This window comes from Piliocolobus tephrosceles, chromosome 7 (assembly GCF_002776525.5).
Source record: "Piliocolobus tephrosceles isolate RC106 chromosome 7, ASM277652v3, whole genome shotgun sequence".
Classification (NCBI taxonomy): Eukaryota; Metazoa; Chordata; class Mammalia; order Primates; family Cercopithecidae; genus Piliocolobus; species Piliocolobus tephrosceles.
In genome coordinates this window covers 55261931-55277733 of record NC_045440.1, presented here as the reverse complement: position 1 = coordinate 55277733, position 15803 = coordinate 55261931, and the positions used below count along the sequence as shown (strand labels likewise).

Sequence of the window (15803 nt, the reverse complement as noted above, 5' to 3'; positions counted from 1 at the left end):
TGTGGCTGTGGAGCCGGATTACGACCAGAGCTGTGTGCGGGGCAGCGAACCGCAGGAGGGAAAGCCCTGCGCGGGGAACGGCAAGCCCAGACCGCTCAGGGCTACGCGGCCGCCTACGGTTGGGGGCTGGTCCTGGTCCTGGTCGCTGGCCTGGTCCCGCAAGATGCCCGCGCTCCGCCACCTCCCGGAGGAAGGCAGCTCCTCCTCTCGCGCCCACCTCGCTGGGTACCCAGTTGTTTCCCAAACTCACAAAGCGCAGACATCTCCCAAGAGGACAGGAAGCCTGCAAAGAAGCGCCCCACACACTTTATCACCCAGACGACACAGTGTGAGAGTGTAAGTTAACATTAACCATGATGCCAGAGCAGCGACCCCATCAGCCTAGGATTATCGGGGCAGATCTCACCTCCTGGAGAGAATCAACTTCTTAGGTCTCAGCCTTACGACAGGAGGGTCCGGGAAATGCCAATAAGCCATCCACGCAGATCAGCACCTGCCCAGGTAAGCAGGCAACGGAGGGACAATGCTCCCGGAGGAAGTAACCCACCCAGAGTTTTCTATGCACCTCTCTCTGCCAGCACCCCTGAGATACAGAAAGCACCGGTCTTGTAAAACATTGCAATTATGGTGTGCACAATTTTCACTCCTTTTCTTATGGAGTGAAACGTGCTCCCCAGTGAGTCTACATTTAAGTACAGGTACTATCTGTTCTGTGCATAAACTCAATTGTGAGAGGGGTCTCAGGGCTCAGACTGTACACGATGTAAAAGATTAAGTCACAAACTGACACTGGACTGGAGACGGGGCAAGTGGGACTGACCCCACGGAAGAGGGGGGAAGACCATCAACCGGTAAATCGAAGTCCATCTTCTAGGAATAAAAGACCGCCAAATGTATACTGTTAACTGAAAAAGCAAGTTTCAGAATAGTAGGGAAATGCGATCCCATGGGGGGTTGCGGGGAGAAATTCCTTTGTATGACTGTAGATAGAAAATGTGTGCCGCTGGGCGCAGTGGCTCATGCCTGTAATCCCAGAATTTTAGGAGGCCGAGTCGGGCAGATCGCCTGAGGCCAGCAGTTCCAGACCATCCTGGCCAACGTAGTTAAGTGCCCTCTCTACTAAAAATTCAAAAAGTAGCTGGGCCTGGTGTTGGGCGCCTGCAATCCGAGCTACTCGGGAGGCTGAGGTAGAATTGCTTGAACCCAGGAGAGGGAGGTTGCAGTGAGCCGAGATCACACCACTGCACTCCAGCCTGGCGACAGAGCCAGACTGTATCTCAAAAAAAAAAAAGAAAGAAAGAAAATGTGCTCAAGGGACCACAGGACATGTATCTGAATATCTGAAGTTGGGACTGGAGCAGGGAAACTGTTTGCATATGCTGCTTATATTTTTATGAAATAAGTAAGTTTTAAATAAAGCTATAATGCAGAATATAAAGGGTTTTACACTGGTTTGATTAAAATAAACTCAGGCCATTTTATTCCTTCTCTTAAAAGCAAAAAACAGGCCGGGCACGGTGGCTAACACCTGTAATCCCAACACTTTGGGAGGCCAAGGCGGGGGGATCTCTTGTAGTCAGGAGTTCAAGAACAGACTGGGCAACATAGCGAAACCACCTGTCTACTAAAAACTAAAACAATTAGCCGGGAGTGGTGGCACGCACCAGTAATCCCAACTGCTTGGGAGGCTGGGACAGGAGAATCGCTTGAAACCGGGAGGCAGAGGTTGCAATGAGCCGAGATGGGCCACTGCACTCCAGCCTGGGCGACAGAGCTAGACGTCCGTCTCAAAAAATAAATAAACAAACAAACTCTGGCCATGTTATTCCTTGTCTTAAAAGCAAAAAGCAGGCCAGGCGCGGTGGCACATGCCTATAATCCCAGCACTTTGGGAGGCAGAGGCAGGAGGATCGCTTGGGTCCAGGAAGTCCAGGTTGCAGTGAGCTGGGATGCACCACTGCACTTCAGCTTGGGCAACAGAGATACCTTGTCTCAAAAAATAAACAAACAGAAAAGCCGCTCCCTATTAACTTCAAAAGACTCTGGAAATTTAACTCCAAGTGTCCACAGGTAGAGGCCATCCTCTCCCAAACTTGAGCAACAAAAAAGCTCTAGATTGCAAACTGGCTAGCCTGAAATTCTAAAGCTTTAGGCGGTTTCCTGAAAGGCCGTTAAATGCATTTCCAGCTCCATTTGTGGTGAGCAGTTTGAATCTGTAATAACTCAGCACTCATCTCTCAATTCCTTATTCAATAAATGAACAATGAATACAAGTTTTTTGTTTTCTTTTAACTTGGAATGGGGCACTCTTTTTAACTTGGACTAGGGTTGTTTTGTTTTGTTTTGTTTTGTTTTTGCAGAACCTGGCCTAATCAGGCGGCACATTAAAACCTTTGTCCCAAGACTGCAAAATTTTGTTTTATTTATACCTGGATATAATTAGCAATTTGGTTTTGAACCTTTTTATTTAATGTCATCTCCAGCTCCCTGGACGAGTCTGCACTTGCCCGTCAAGTTTCCCTAAAAGGAAACACTAAATATGAGAATCACTATATACAAGGGACTTCTCCGAGGTAGAGCCACCGACCGGTTAGTGAGGATGTTCGCGGAGCCCGGCGTCTCCCCGCGTAGAAGCCCAGCCCTCCCACGTCCGGGGCTCCCGGCGCCTGGGTTCCCTGCGCTCCGCCTCCCCGGCGTCGGGAGCAACTGGGCGTCAAGCTGGGCGGGGGTCCCTTGCCAGCCTCTGGCGCTCGACCTTCGCCCCACCTAGAAGGCGCCGGATGCTAGACTCGCCCTTGGCTCGGCCGGCGACCCCGGCCGGCGCCTCGCCCTTCACCTTCAAGTCCCTGAGGGAGCTCGGCAACTCGGCCCAAGGACAGGGGCCCTGCCCAGCGGGCAGCGCGCTCCCGGTCTGGCTCTGGTAGTCACTGGCGTATCACGCATCCGGGCTGCTCGTGGCGCTCCAGGCCTTCCCCGCGCCCCTAAGCCCTCCGCCAGACGCGGAGGGAAAGAAGGTGGGGAGCGAGGCACGGAGATGCCCAGACGGCTGCGCGTGTCTCGGAGGCCGAACCCGCCATCCGCGTTCCGGGCCAGTCCCAGTCCCCGGCTATCCCCCCCGATCCAGCGCCACTGTGGGCGCCCCCGGGCCGCGGGACCTCTTCTGAGACCATGTGGCCCACGGAGAACCTAAGCTCCCGCCGCCGGGCTCCACCTGAACCGCGGAGAACTCGGGCGCCGAGCATCGCCCGATCCCTACCCAGCAGCGAACGGCTACAGGGTTTGATTTTCCCCTCCGCAGGAAAGAACGTGCAGATGCACAAATGCCCTCCCCTTCCCTCCTCAGAGGAAAGCCTGTCCCGGAGGTCGCGCTGGGACCTTCCGAAGCCTTGGCTCGGCAGGCAGGCCCCTGAGCCGCTGCACCGCGAAGCTGCATTCTCACCTTCGAGTTACCGTGGCTTAGGCCGAGTACACTAGCACTTTCATCTAGCGCCGGGCGGGCCCCGGCACCAAGCTAAGGGCTCAAAACTCCACGATGCGGGCGCGCGACGTCGCGGTCTCTTCTTGGGGACAGCGGTGGCCGCATGGGTTCGGGCCAAGCTGGCCGAGCTTTCCTAGCCCCACTCCCCCATCAGACCTAAAATCTTTTAAGTTAAAGTGAATCCGGAGCTTTGTTAATGCGCCCTAATGTAGCAGCGGGAGGAGTGTAAGTCCCTGGCGACGGGAGCGCGCTCCGGTGACCTCTAGCGCCTCGTACGCCCGCGCAGGAGGGACTCCCGGGACCCGAGGGCAGGAGGGTGCGGGGAACGGGGCTGCCACTGCGCCTAAGGCTTGCCCCTTTTATAGGATTTAGGGAAACAAATCCTCTTTTCCCAGTAGATGTAAGAAGTGAGTGAATTTAAAGTCACAGCGCGGCTGTAAGCGGCCCCAGTTGTCTGGGATTGATAATGCTGGAATAGATATATACACACATATATATAACAGCACTTTGCAGGTGTGTGTGTGTGTATATGTATATACACACACACACACCCCTTTTCATATGACGCGTGCATCAATATTCTGTGTGCTGTCCCCCCTACCCCAGTCTGTTTTGAAAAATCCGTCTCCGCAGAAGAGGAGAGGAGTGCTTCAGGGAAGGGTGGAGGCATCCATGTCCTCACCTTTCCCAGTGAGGAATCAAGACTTCCTGGCTTCGCGATGGAACTAGAAAAGGGTATGTAGTCCTGGATTTTAAAAGACAATAACAGAAGTGGAAATAAAGAAGAAACAACATTCTGAGGAAGAGCGGGGCAGGAAATTCTTAGCTGTCCTAGCAAAGTAAATGTCTAAAGCTCATAAGCCTAAAGTTAGCCATGCAGGCAAATTAATTAATTAACCACTAGACAAGCAGAATTATTAATGTAGGTAATGCCCAGTAGAGGGAAGAAAAAAGGGATTGATTCTGACTTGTGGAACTGGGGCTGGGGAGAGATGGAAACTTCTGACAACTCTGTCTGTATTACAAGCCCATCTGCAATGTTGTTTGAGTTTTTGTAAGCATGTGTGTTGTTTACATTTTTTAAAATTATTTTTAAATGAATAAAACTATACGTTCTCTATGTCCACAGTCTCTTTATTGAAACTACAAACCTAAATTTTTATTTTCTATTTCTTCTTCCTGTAATCTCAGTAAGCTTTTTCAGATCAATATTATCGGTGCACATGTGTGCACCTCTGATCCTTACTATTGAATTCAAAAGTCCAAACAAATATTTATTTTAAAAAGCAGAAGAATCCACTATATAGTGGGCAGCTATAAAATTGCTCCTTCCATTTTGCTGGTGTCTACTAATTTTCTTTCTATCAGTCTGCCCACATCCATCAGTTCATAGAAATAACTTCTGAGGACTGAGGGATTTAAAAGCCTGCGAATCGCGTTTCAGTATTACCTGGAACTACTGGAAGCCAGAATCTTTTCTTAATTTGCCGTTCTCCCCATTACACTCTGCTTATTCATTCTCAAGATTTCAGACCCTGTTCACTTCTCAAAAAGTAAACGGCATGGAAATACGATTCAGGACTTCAGAAGCCATACTGGTGGGAGGAGGGGCTAACAGAAAGATAAACGTTGGCAAGCTTGATACCACATTCACTATGTTCCAGTTAACTGTCCCTTTTATAAAGATCTTAAGATTTTCATGCAAAATGGGAGTTCCTATGTATTAAGACATTCTATACAAAGTTCTCCAACTGACAATTATTTTTTTCTCATTTTATAATCAAAGAGACTAAGCTGAGCTGTCCAAAGCACAAAGTAAAACACAGATGCTGTGTCTCCAGCAAACACAGACAATCTTACAAGGCTATAAAATTATCATTCCACTAAGGAAAGCACCTGGGGGAGGTGAGTTACTGTTGTTTTTTCTTTCCCAATGGAAGAATGGAATTACATTCCCAAAGTCAGCTGAGATAGAAAGAGATACATAAAATCAAAAGATAGGGAAGCCGGAGAGAGGGAGAGATCACTTTCTGTGGCACTGAGGCAGTCCCTTCAGCGTAATCTCATCTAATCCCTACAACAATTCAGTGAAGCTTTCGTCATTATCCAGAGTCGACTTTGGCAAAATGTTTTACCATCACCCCTGCTTTTTACAGATGAGCTGGCTGGAGTGCAGAAATGGTCAGTGATGTCTCCAAACTCACAGAGCTAAGTTTCTGAGCCAGGTGAACCTCTGATTCAAAGTGCAGAGATTTTTCTTCTTCCGGAGGACAGATACTGCTGGCTTTATTCATAGAGCTATTCTCTAGTCCTTGCTCCAGTAGTTTACAGTCTGAGGTTACAGTTTTGTGTTCAAACACATTGTTCAAGAGAAAGGAATAATAGCCACCAGGTGACTGTCTCTAATAGAAAAGAGGGGGCAAAGCAGGAACTCTTGAGTTTCCTTGGGGCTTCCCAAGAGAAAACTGAGGTACCAACTACCAAGCAAGTTATTCAGTCAGTTTTCTGAGCACTTACCCGTGACAAGTCTGGTAATAGTGAAAATGAGACAGTCCTTAATCAAGAGCAGAAAACTGCTGGGCTTCACTGCATACGCACCACAGTTCTTTTTCTTGCCTAACAAGTTATCAGGCTTATGGGAGGGCACTGACTCACAGAACTGGGATCCACAGCACAGCTACTGATGTTTGTTTTTTTCCTTATCTGAACCTCCACACACAGAGTGGCCTCACAAGATCATCTTTTGGAGCAACATCAATTTGGGGAATACTTGTTAGGAAGTCAACTTTGGCAAAATGTTTAAGACTTCAATTCAAGTGGAAATAAGATGGTCAAAGCTAAAATTTCTTCAGCAAGAAAAGATTTTTAAAATATTTTATTTAGCCAAATGGTTTCTTGAATCTGAGCTACAGAGAAATTTTTACATTAAAGAACATCATTATTATCACAACAACTTATTTAGCAATTGCTGTGTACTAGGTGCTGCACTGAGACATTGTAGTTTCCAGTATCTTGAACCAACCTGGGAGAAATATCAGTGGTGAGGGTTCAGTGTTTGTATATGGAGAATGGTGCAAACTGAATTATTCCCATAAAGCTGCTAGATAATTCCGGAGAAAGCACACAGCCACCTTCTCATTAGAGAGAGGGTAGGGATAGGTGTTATAGCAAGAAACTGAGATGCTGCTGGATCCCAGGCCAGAGGACCTAAAGAGATACTCTGTCCATTAGGAGCCCACCCTGTGGAGGAACTTGAGCCTACTCCAGATGGGGACTGGGTAGGAACATCAGTGCCATTTTTCTTCAGATGAATATTGTGGACCCAGAAGGAAGCACCTTGTAAGCAGGAAAAATAAATTTGTGCTGAAATAATGGATGTAAAATACTTCTCCCTGTCCACTATTGTCAAAACAAATCAGAGAGGAACAGGGGGAGGAAGGGAATGTTGAACATCTATTATGTGACAGGCACAGTATTAGAAACAAAATGAAATGGGACATTTTAAAATGTTAGGCTGACATGATGTCTTTTGGTTCATTGCACCCCTTTCCATTTTATCTGAATTCCTTTGGCTTGTACGTGTTTTTCCTAATATCAGTACAAATTCAAGCTGGTATCTTCTGCAGCGTGATTCAAACTAAAGATACAATAATCTACTGATAAGAATAATAAGTAAAATAAATTGTTTCATTGTAATATTATCTCTTAACTGCTTGTATAAGTAACTTACAAGTTTATCTGTAATTTATCAGACTTACCTGGTAGCTTTAATAGAGATATAGTCAGCATTCTCATGGGGGGAAAAATACCCTCTTCCTTATTGCTCTGGATGTCTCAAAGGCATGCACATTCTATACTGGCATCAAATCTGGCTATCTTAGCTCATAAAAGAGCTGGATTCTTACCTCCTAATGTAATTCTAAAGTACCAAAAGTAGATATGGGGAGAAAAGCAATGTATCCTTTATGTATATTTGTCTCCAAAATAAAACAGTAAAAACTTGACAGATTTAATATTTTGTCTCAAAAAATCACTAGCTGGTACCTGTGGTCACTTCATCTGAATCTACTTGAGGAAACAGGGGTCTACGTCCTTGGTGATGTCATGGGGGTGTCCAGGCACTTGCTGATGTCACAGAGGGGATTTATGCATTTGGTGATGTCATAGCTGGCAGGGGGCGGTGGGGGGGCGGGGTGGTCTGTGCACTTGGTGATGACATAGAGTCTTTCAACCTAGGCAGAAGTTTTACATTCTGTCGTTCACTTTAAAACTATAACGGTCTGTAATAGACCCCAAAGCTCTACTTCTAATTTTGCCACCAGGGCCCACATCCCGGTACTTTAAAATGAGAAAGGGTTTAAGGATACCAAATGTTTTGGTAATTTAAAACTACCGGAAAAACAACAACAACAAAAAAAAAAATAGAAGGAATAAGACCTAGTATTTGATAGCACAGCAGAGTGACTATAGCCAATAATAATTTAATTGTACATTTTAAAATAAGAGTATAATTGGATTGTATCACAAAGGATAAATGCTGGAGGGAATGAATATCCCATTCTACGTAATGTGATTATTACGCATTGCATATCTGTATCAAAACATCTCATGTACCCCATAAATATATACCCCACTCTGTACCCATAAAAATTAAAATTAGGAGTTTAAAAAAATCACTAGCTGCTACCTGCAGTCACTTGATCTGCATGCTTGAGGAAAGAGAAGGAATTGGCTTGATGCTTCTACCCAAAAAAATTTATTTGTGAAGACAAATCCCTCCATCCATGTAAATGCATGGACAATATCTTAACAATCTTAGCTCTTACTGCTTTTCCACCTGCACCTAGGAGTTAAGGATGTAATTTACAGGACTTTAGATCCTTCCCCCAAGTACTCTTCTTCTTTCTCTTTTCTGTACTTGTCTTAATATCGTTAAGAGATGGCAGCCAAGGGTACAGCTGAGTGAGTCTTCTTGGGCTGACTGAGTATGATGAAAATGCCAAGTGTAGTCTGAGCACCACCCTGAACTTAGCCTGGTAGCCCTTCTGCCCACTTCATCTACTGGGAACTCTTGGGACATCCTGGAGAAAGAGCTCAGGCTGGAAGCAGAAACTCAGCTAAGAGTTAGAATTTAACCTTTTTAAAGGAAGCCTGCTATGCCTAACAAAATAAACTTACCTTTCCTCACTCAAACTGTCTATCCTTCACATTCCAGGAATCCCTTCTGAAAAACATATTCCATGCCTTTTTCCAAGAGAATCCAGTCAATCATTTCAGCTCAGACATCGCTCCCATATAAATGCTGTAAGCTATCCTCCAAGCCTTTCCTTTTTCTATAGCACTTGCTGCTAAGGATAATTGTATGGTTTGTCACCAACAGAATGTAAATTCTCCCAGTACCCATGAATACACCCTGGTCCAGAGGAAAACAGGTGAGAAATATGTCAAAAGAACTTGTAACACAAGCCTTCATATACGTGGCAGGGGAAGGCCTGGTGACTCCTTTCTTCACTTACAAAATGAGATAAATAGCACCTAAACCTGCAGGCTTGTTGAGGCTCAAACTGTTTAGAACGGCATTGAACAAACATCTGGCACAGGAAATGCCCATTATAAGTCACCTGTTTCCATTTACGCCTCAATCTGTAAAATGTGGTGAGACGTGCCACAGCAAATTAGCATGGCTGATTACAGCAGCTGATACCCATCTTTTACTCACAACCCTGTAACTCAGTTTCTTCTTGATAAAGTAATGGTGATAGATAGGGACACTACAAACCATTCATGAATTCTCCCCTAAGTTTGTGCCATCGTCCATGTATGTATTAAATCTAAAAGCAAAAAAAAATTATTCAAATAAAATGCTAAAGTGTATTAAAAGTTGTCATAATGCACATGTTATTTTGATTAGTTTCTGTGACTCCTTTATTTTAAACCCAGCAATGCCACTTCCCAAGGTGTAAAAATGTGAAGATTTGGGTGAACTGAATGTCGGAGGAGTGTAGTGTAAGGAGATGGCAGAACACAGATAAAAACACCCAAAAAGACTCTGTGGGCCGGTCAAGCTTATGATTCAACAGTTAGAAAACCAAAATTACTTGAACATCCCCTTCTACTTAAAGTGATATACTGGAATTGAAAATATTAATTAACCGTTCATTTTAAAAGCTAAGATTACTTGAAATGAAGTAGGCTCATTCCAGAATGTTTTTCTTTTTTCCTTCCTGAAACAATTACATCAAACTTAGACATCCTAACGTTTATTTTTAGATATAGTCCTTAAAGGCATTTATGTTCACCCTTTTCAAGAGGATGAGAAATTTAGATTAACTAATAGACTTAACATTGATCTTAAAAACTGGGTTTTGATAAAACTAGTGTGACAGAGGTACTAGTAGAACGAAAAAACAGGATTCCAGATTTTATTTTTTAGAAGATAGAAAAAACACACCCGGGACAACATTTCTTTGATCAATAAACTTTCAGGAAATGGAGGAAGCTGTTTTGGGACACATTCAAAGCTAGTTAACTTGAACTTGGAAATAGGGTTTTTGACAATGCAACTACGGGAAACAAATCTCTGAACAAATTTTAAATGAAACCTCACCCCTCCCCAAACTGTTCAAGTGGCAGACAAAATAAATTACCATAAATTATATGCCAAGACACCTTTTAAAAAACAACAACAACAGCAACAATAATAACCCAGGAGTCTGAGGATTTCCTTCGCTCCTCCAGGAAGTGTGTAACACTGCTTCTGGCCTGCAGGCTGGGGCGGATCGGGGACCTGTCACACGTCAGGATAGTTGCAGTAATATACCGCGGAGCTGGCGTCGGACACTACCGAGGAAATGGCCCCGTGGCTGTCGGGGAGATTCACACTGGAGTCATGCCCCTGGTAGGGGAGGCCCATCTCAGGCTTGCACACGAAGTGCAGATACTGTTCAAATTCCGTGCGGTCCACCTCTCCGAGGAGCTCGGCGGGCTGGTTGGGGTCTGTGCCGTCCCGGCAGGGAAGTGCCTCCGGAGGGGGCGACGGCTGTCCGGGACCCGGGGGCTGGTGCTGGTGTTGCGGCTGCATCTGGAAGCCGCGCCCGCCGCCCGCCCCGTGCGAACCCATCGCACCGTAGTACATGTGCAGGGCGCTGGGTGGCGCCAGGAGGCCCGGCATCGATGGACCTGCGGGCTCTGGGCCGAGTCTAGGGTGCATGGGGCCGGCGGGAGGCTCCGGGGGGCCAGCGTAGTCCGAGACCTGCGAGTAGGTGTAGGTGCCGGCCGCCGGGCAGTCCCCGGGCATCGGGGCGGCGAAGAAAGCCGAGTCGGGGTCCACGCCGTCCAGCGGGGACGTGTCGGGCGTAGGCAACTGATAGCCGTCGAGCGGAGGCGCGCCCAGACTCTGGCAGTCGCGGTAGTGGCCGCCCATGTGCGGAGGCAGCAGCGGCGGGCCGGCAGGGAAGCCCTGCTCCGCGAACGGGAGCCCCAGGCCGTCCATGGCCACTCGGCCGCCCTCTGGGCCCAGCGCCGCCGCCTGCGGCTCGGCCAGGCCATGTAGGAATCCGCCCTCCACCCGCTTCAGCCGCTTCACCTGCTTGCGCCGCCGCGGCCGGTACTTGTAGTTGGGGTGGTCCTGCATGTGCTGCACGCGCAGCCGCTCGGCCTCCTCCACGAAGGGCCGCTTCTCCGCCAGAGTCAGAGCCTTCCACGACTTGCCTGCACAGTGGAAGGAAGCGGGAAAGGGGCGCAGGGTTTATCGGCTGCGCTCCCGCCCCAGGCCCCTCCCCCACCCGGACGCATCTCTCCCCTCAGACCTTGAATTGCGCAACTGGGGTGAAGTTAAAGAGGGAGGTCTGGGACTCCTGAGTCCGAGCCCTTGGGGAACACCCATCCTCTAAAGGCACCCCTTTCTTTTGGTCTCCTGGAAGCAGCTTTCCGCTCACCCATCACCCGGTCGTTCGAGAAACAGAAAAGGACACCTAGCTAGGGAAGGGGTCGAGGGATGGACACAACCGGCCCAGTTCGGGGCCAAGGGTGCTCTTGCGCCGCTCAGAGGTGCCGGGAAGTCGCCTTCCCAGAGCCTTTGGACCCACGCCCCCGGCCACCTGGGGAATCCGGGAGCCGGAGAGCAAGGCGGAAAGCTACTGTGGAGGCTCGGAGAACGGGAAGCGGGAAGGGAACTGAGAGCCTTACGAAAGGACGTGGCAGCTGCACAACCCTGGTCTCGGGCGTCAGGCTCGCAAAGAACACCGTTTGGGGCTTAAGAAAGCGGCCTAGCGATTCGCGCCAGCGCGGCCGGCCGCCTGCGTCCCTGACTCGGACTCACCCAGCATCTTGCTCAGCTCCGCGTTGTGCAGGTCTGGATTCTGCTGCGCCAGCCGCTTGCGCTCGTCCTTAGCCCACACCATGAAGGCGTTCATCGGCCGCCGGATACGGGACTCGCCCTTGGCTCGGCCCGCGGCCCCGGCCGGCGCTCCGCTGCTCGCCGGCGCCTCGCCCTTCACCTTCATGTCCCCGATGGGGCTCAGAGACTCGGCCCAGGGGCAGGGGCCCAGCCCTGCCATCACCGCGGGCAGCGCGCTCCGAGTCTGGCTCTGGTCGTCACTGGCGTATCCCGCATCCGGGCTGCTCATGGCGCTCCAGGCCGGCCCCGCTCCCCTCAACTCTCCGCCGGACGCGCCGCCTCCCCCGACCCGGGGGAGGGGGTGGGGAGCGAGGCACTGAGATGCCCCGAGGGCTGCGCGGGTCTCCCGGCCCGAAGCCGGCGCCCGTGTTCTGGCCTGTCGCGGTCTACGGCGTGCCCAGGGCCCCCAACCGACCTAGTGACACTGCGGGCGCCCCTGGGCCGCAGGGCCTTTTCTGCACAGATGTGGCCAATGGAGCGGCGAGGGCGGGCCGGTCCCGCGTAGTTAGGCCCACGCCCAGGCCGTGGTCCGAGTCCCAAGTCCCAGTCCAACTCCACGCCCGCCCCTTGCCCCTCCCCCGGCCCCGCGCCCAGGACTACCCCTGTTCCCGGGAAAAATAGCGGGAGCCGGGTTCTGGCGCCGCGTCCTCTCCCACCCGGGTTAGGGAGACTTGAAAAGCCGTCTGGGAGGGCTGATTGTACTTTGGAATCGACGTACCTGCCCAAGGTCCTTTAGATGATCATACTGAGCGTCCATTCTATTCTCTTTAAAGCACATCTTTTTGTAGAAGCCGAGGGTGTTTCAGTGGTGGGTGACCTAGTTTACTTCCAAGGAACTGCACGGGCATCTTCTTCAAATGTGTTTTCTCGAATGCGAAAGACACCGTTGATAATAAATTTAAAAATACAATTTTTCCCCCAGGACTTAACTTGCCTGTGTTATGTTCAAAATGCTGTGTCCAAGATAAATCCTAATTTTCTAAAGCAAGATTAAATACGGAACGACGTTTTGGATCCAGTATTCCATCACTCTGAAGAATAAAGCATTTACTCATGACAAACCAGTTTTTAATGTGTATCTTATTATACACATCACGTGAAGTATGAAAATGTGTACAAGATGCATGTAAGATACGCATAACAAAACTTTCTCGTATGTGTTCAGTAACAGGTGAGCCTTAATACTGATTTCTAAAATGTGAAGACAGCAGCAATATTTGTCTAAATGTCCGAGTTTGTTAGGGGGAAGAGAACAATCTTTTAGCTGCAAAGTAACTGGTTCTTAGAGTCAGTTTAAGATGGTTATTCTGGCAGATAATTAGATTTCTATACGTTTGTTTAGACTGGAATGAAATCTGAATGACTATTAAACTTGTGTTTCGATCTGGAAAAAAAAAGTTTTCAGTGGGACTTTTAAAACAAGCCCTTATACAGCGCTAAGAAACGACACAGCCTGCCACTGCTATTCCTAGCGCGCTCCGGCATTACCAAAGGAGTGTATCCTCATAAAAACCCTGAGGTAGACTCCATCTTACAGGAGAGGAAACTGAGGCAGAGAAGTTAAGGAACTTGCTGGAGACTACAGCATTGAGAAGGTGGAATTCACACCCAGCAGTCTGCCTTCAGGCTTGCAGCTCTTAATCACTAAGAGAGGCTGGTGTGTTTCTGTATTTGTGTTGGTTTTTGAGGGCAACCAACAGCCATTCCTGCATAATTAGAGATAACTTTGCAAAGAAATCAATATACCAATCTCCAGAACAGATTTTCTTTATTATGAAGGCATGATTTAAAAAGTAGAGCTTACACCTGGGATCTGAGAAGTAAAATGCTGCTGCTTTGAGTGTGATACTACAACAACAAGACTGTCCAGTCTTGCTTTTAGTGGCATCCACAAAAATACAAAACTTTTGCAAACTCCTGGCCTTCAGCTTCTCTGGCATTGCTTTTTCTCAAAAGAACTCTTATACAATTGTTTTAAGCCAACTTATCTTTAATTCTGCAAGTATCTGTGAAGTCTTGACTAGGAGACATGTTAAGAAAGTGTTTCTAGTTCCTGTGTCTCTAAGATTCAAACAGGAAAAAAAAATCTGCATAAAGAAATCATGGAGGGATGTTACTTTTACTTGGTAGTTTTGAAAGCAGTTGATTTTAGACAAATTTAAATGATGGTGTACTTTTCTTTTAAAGCTTTATTTTTTCTGGAAAAAAATGGGCTTCAGAATAAAGCAAAAGCACATTGAAAATTATTAAGCAACAGAACTATAGGAGGAGAGAGAGCAATCTACAAATTAACCACGTGGTACCTTGCTTTTTGCTGGTTTTTTTTTTTTTTTTGAGATCTTTGCTAACTTTTCTGGATAATAATACATATTTTTCAAAGATCTCAAAGCAGAATTTTCTCTTAACACAAAATCTTTTATGAACTAAGGAGTTTTCCTAGAATAAACATTGAAAATTAAAAACAATGTCTGATCCAGAATTCATTTTTATCTGTCTAATCTGTCTGACTAATTCCTTAAAAAACACTACAGGAAATACAATCCAGGTGTGAGTCCAAAAAATGTACATGCAGATTTAGCCCTGTACACTTTCTTCATTCTCATGCTCTTCCTCACCCAGCTCATTATCTGGAGAGGTGCGCTTGGGAGCCAAGAAAGTGGAGAAAATGATGGGGAAGAAAACGTGGGATTTCCACATTTTATTGATTTATTTACTTATTTATTTATTGAGACGGAGTTTCCCTCTTGTTGCCCAGGCTGGAGTGCAATGGCGCGATCTCGGCTGGCAACCTCCACCTCCCCGATACAAGCGATTCTCCTGCCTCAGCCTCCCGAGTAGCTGGGATTACAGACGCATGCCACCACGCCCGGCTAATTTTTGTATTTTTAGTAGAGATGGGGTTTCATCATATTGGTCAGGCTGGTCTCAAACTCCTGGCCTCAGGTGATCCGCCCGCCTTGGCCTTCCAAAGTGCTGGAATTACAGGCGTGAGCCACCGCGCCCGGCCGAGTTTCCCTATTTTTATTTGCCCTTGTTCCTGGGGACTGATCTTGGTCGGCTAAGAGAAATCAGGTGAAAGTACACATCACAGGTTGGAGTAGATTTTGGCGCCCCTCCCCCTACTTATAACACCCTCCCTGGGATCATAAATTCACAGTTTACAAATTTACAGGGGAGAATTGTGGTGGCCTTCCAACTCTAGTCCCTTTTACATACTGTGACCCAGTTAGATCTCATTTCTTCTGATCATTCGCTTGTCATTTATTTTCGGGGGGCAGTGTGGAGGGCGGCGACTTCGCTGACCCGCGCGCGGTGTGTGGAGCCTTCTATTTCAGTCTCTTCACTTTAATGCATGGTGCCCCGGGACGTTATCAGAGCCAGCCACAAATGCCACATGTAAAGCAGCAAACATCCGGAGTGGCTTCCTGCAAGCCTTGCTTTTCTCAACACGAGAGATTTAAGCAGGGGGTTGGGGAAAACAAGTTTCACAAGTAAGAGCCGAATACACCGCTCGTATAGCCGGCCGGGTGCGTTAGCACTGCGCGGTCCAGGGTCGCAGGACTCCCGGCTACTAATTGTGCTCACGTCCCCGGGTCCCTGGGCCGGACCTGAGGCTTGAAAGGCTGGGCAAGGAAGCGACTAGCGCACCAAGAAGCTGTGCCCGTTGCCAGTTGGGGCCTTTGGTCAGCGGGCGCAGAAATTAACTCGGGTAGGTGGCGAACCGTGGGGCTGACCTGGAGCAATCAGAGCCACGCTTATCCGTGGGCCCCTGAGTGACCAGGCAAAGGCTGGGTGATTTCCGGCAGGCTTTTGTGTTTTCGATGCTGGGAAAGCAAGAGCTGGAGGAAGGACACTCAAGTCGATCGGGAAGGACCCGTGGGCACCTAGGCAGATCCGGGTTGGCGCTGGAGAGCAAGTCTGTGGGGG

At 48.1% G+C, this 15803-nt stretch overlaps 1 protein-coding gene across 1 annotated transcript; it reads right to left on the bottom strand.

The window, feature by feature from the left end:
- Window positions 1–9886: 9886 nt before the first annotated feature.
- Window positions 9887–12304, bottom strand: SOX17 (SRY-box transcription factor 17). The gene is made up of 2 exons (XM_023184240.1): window positions 11799–12304; window positions 9887–11188 (listed from the first exon to the last, which is right to left on the bottom strand). The coding sequence occupies exons 1-2, from the start codon at window positions 12103–12105 to the stop codon at window positions 10269–10271; spliced, it is 1227 nt and encodes a 408-aa protein (XP_023040008.1). The 5' UTR covers window positions 12106–12304; the 3' UTR covers window positions 9887–10268.
- Between the last annotated feature and the right edge of the window lie 3499 nt (window positions 12305–15803).

Bases quoted from the DNA above. Each gene is read 5' to 3' on its own strand.
- SOX17 (XM_023184240.1), bottom strand. From the start codon at position 12,105: ATGAGCAGCCCGGATGCGGGATACGCCAGTGACGACCAGAGCCAGACT. The intron at 11,189-11,798 runs GTGAGTCCGAGT...TCCACTGTGCAG, and splicing joins GGAGCTGAGCAAGATGCTGG to GCAAGTCGTGGAAGGCTCTG.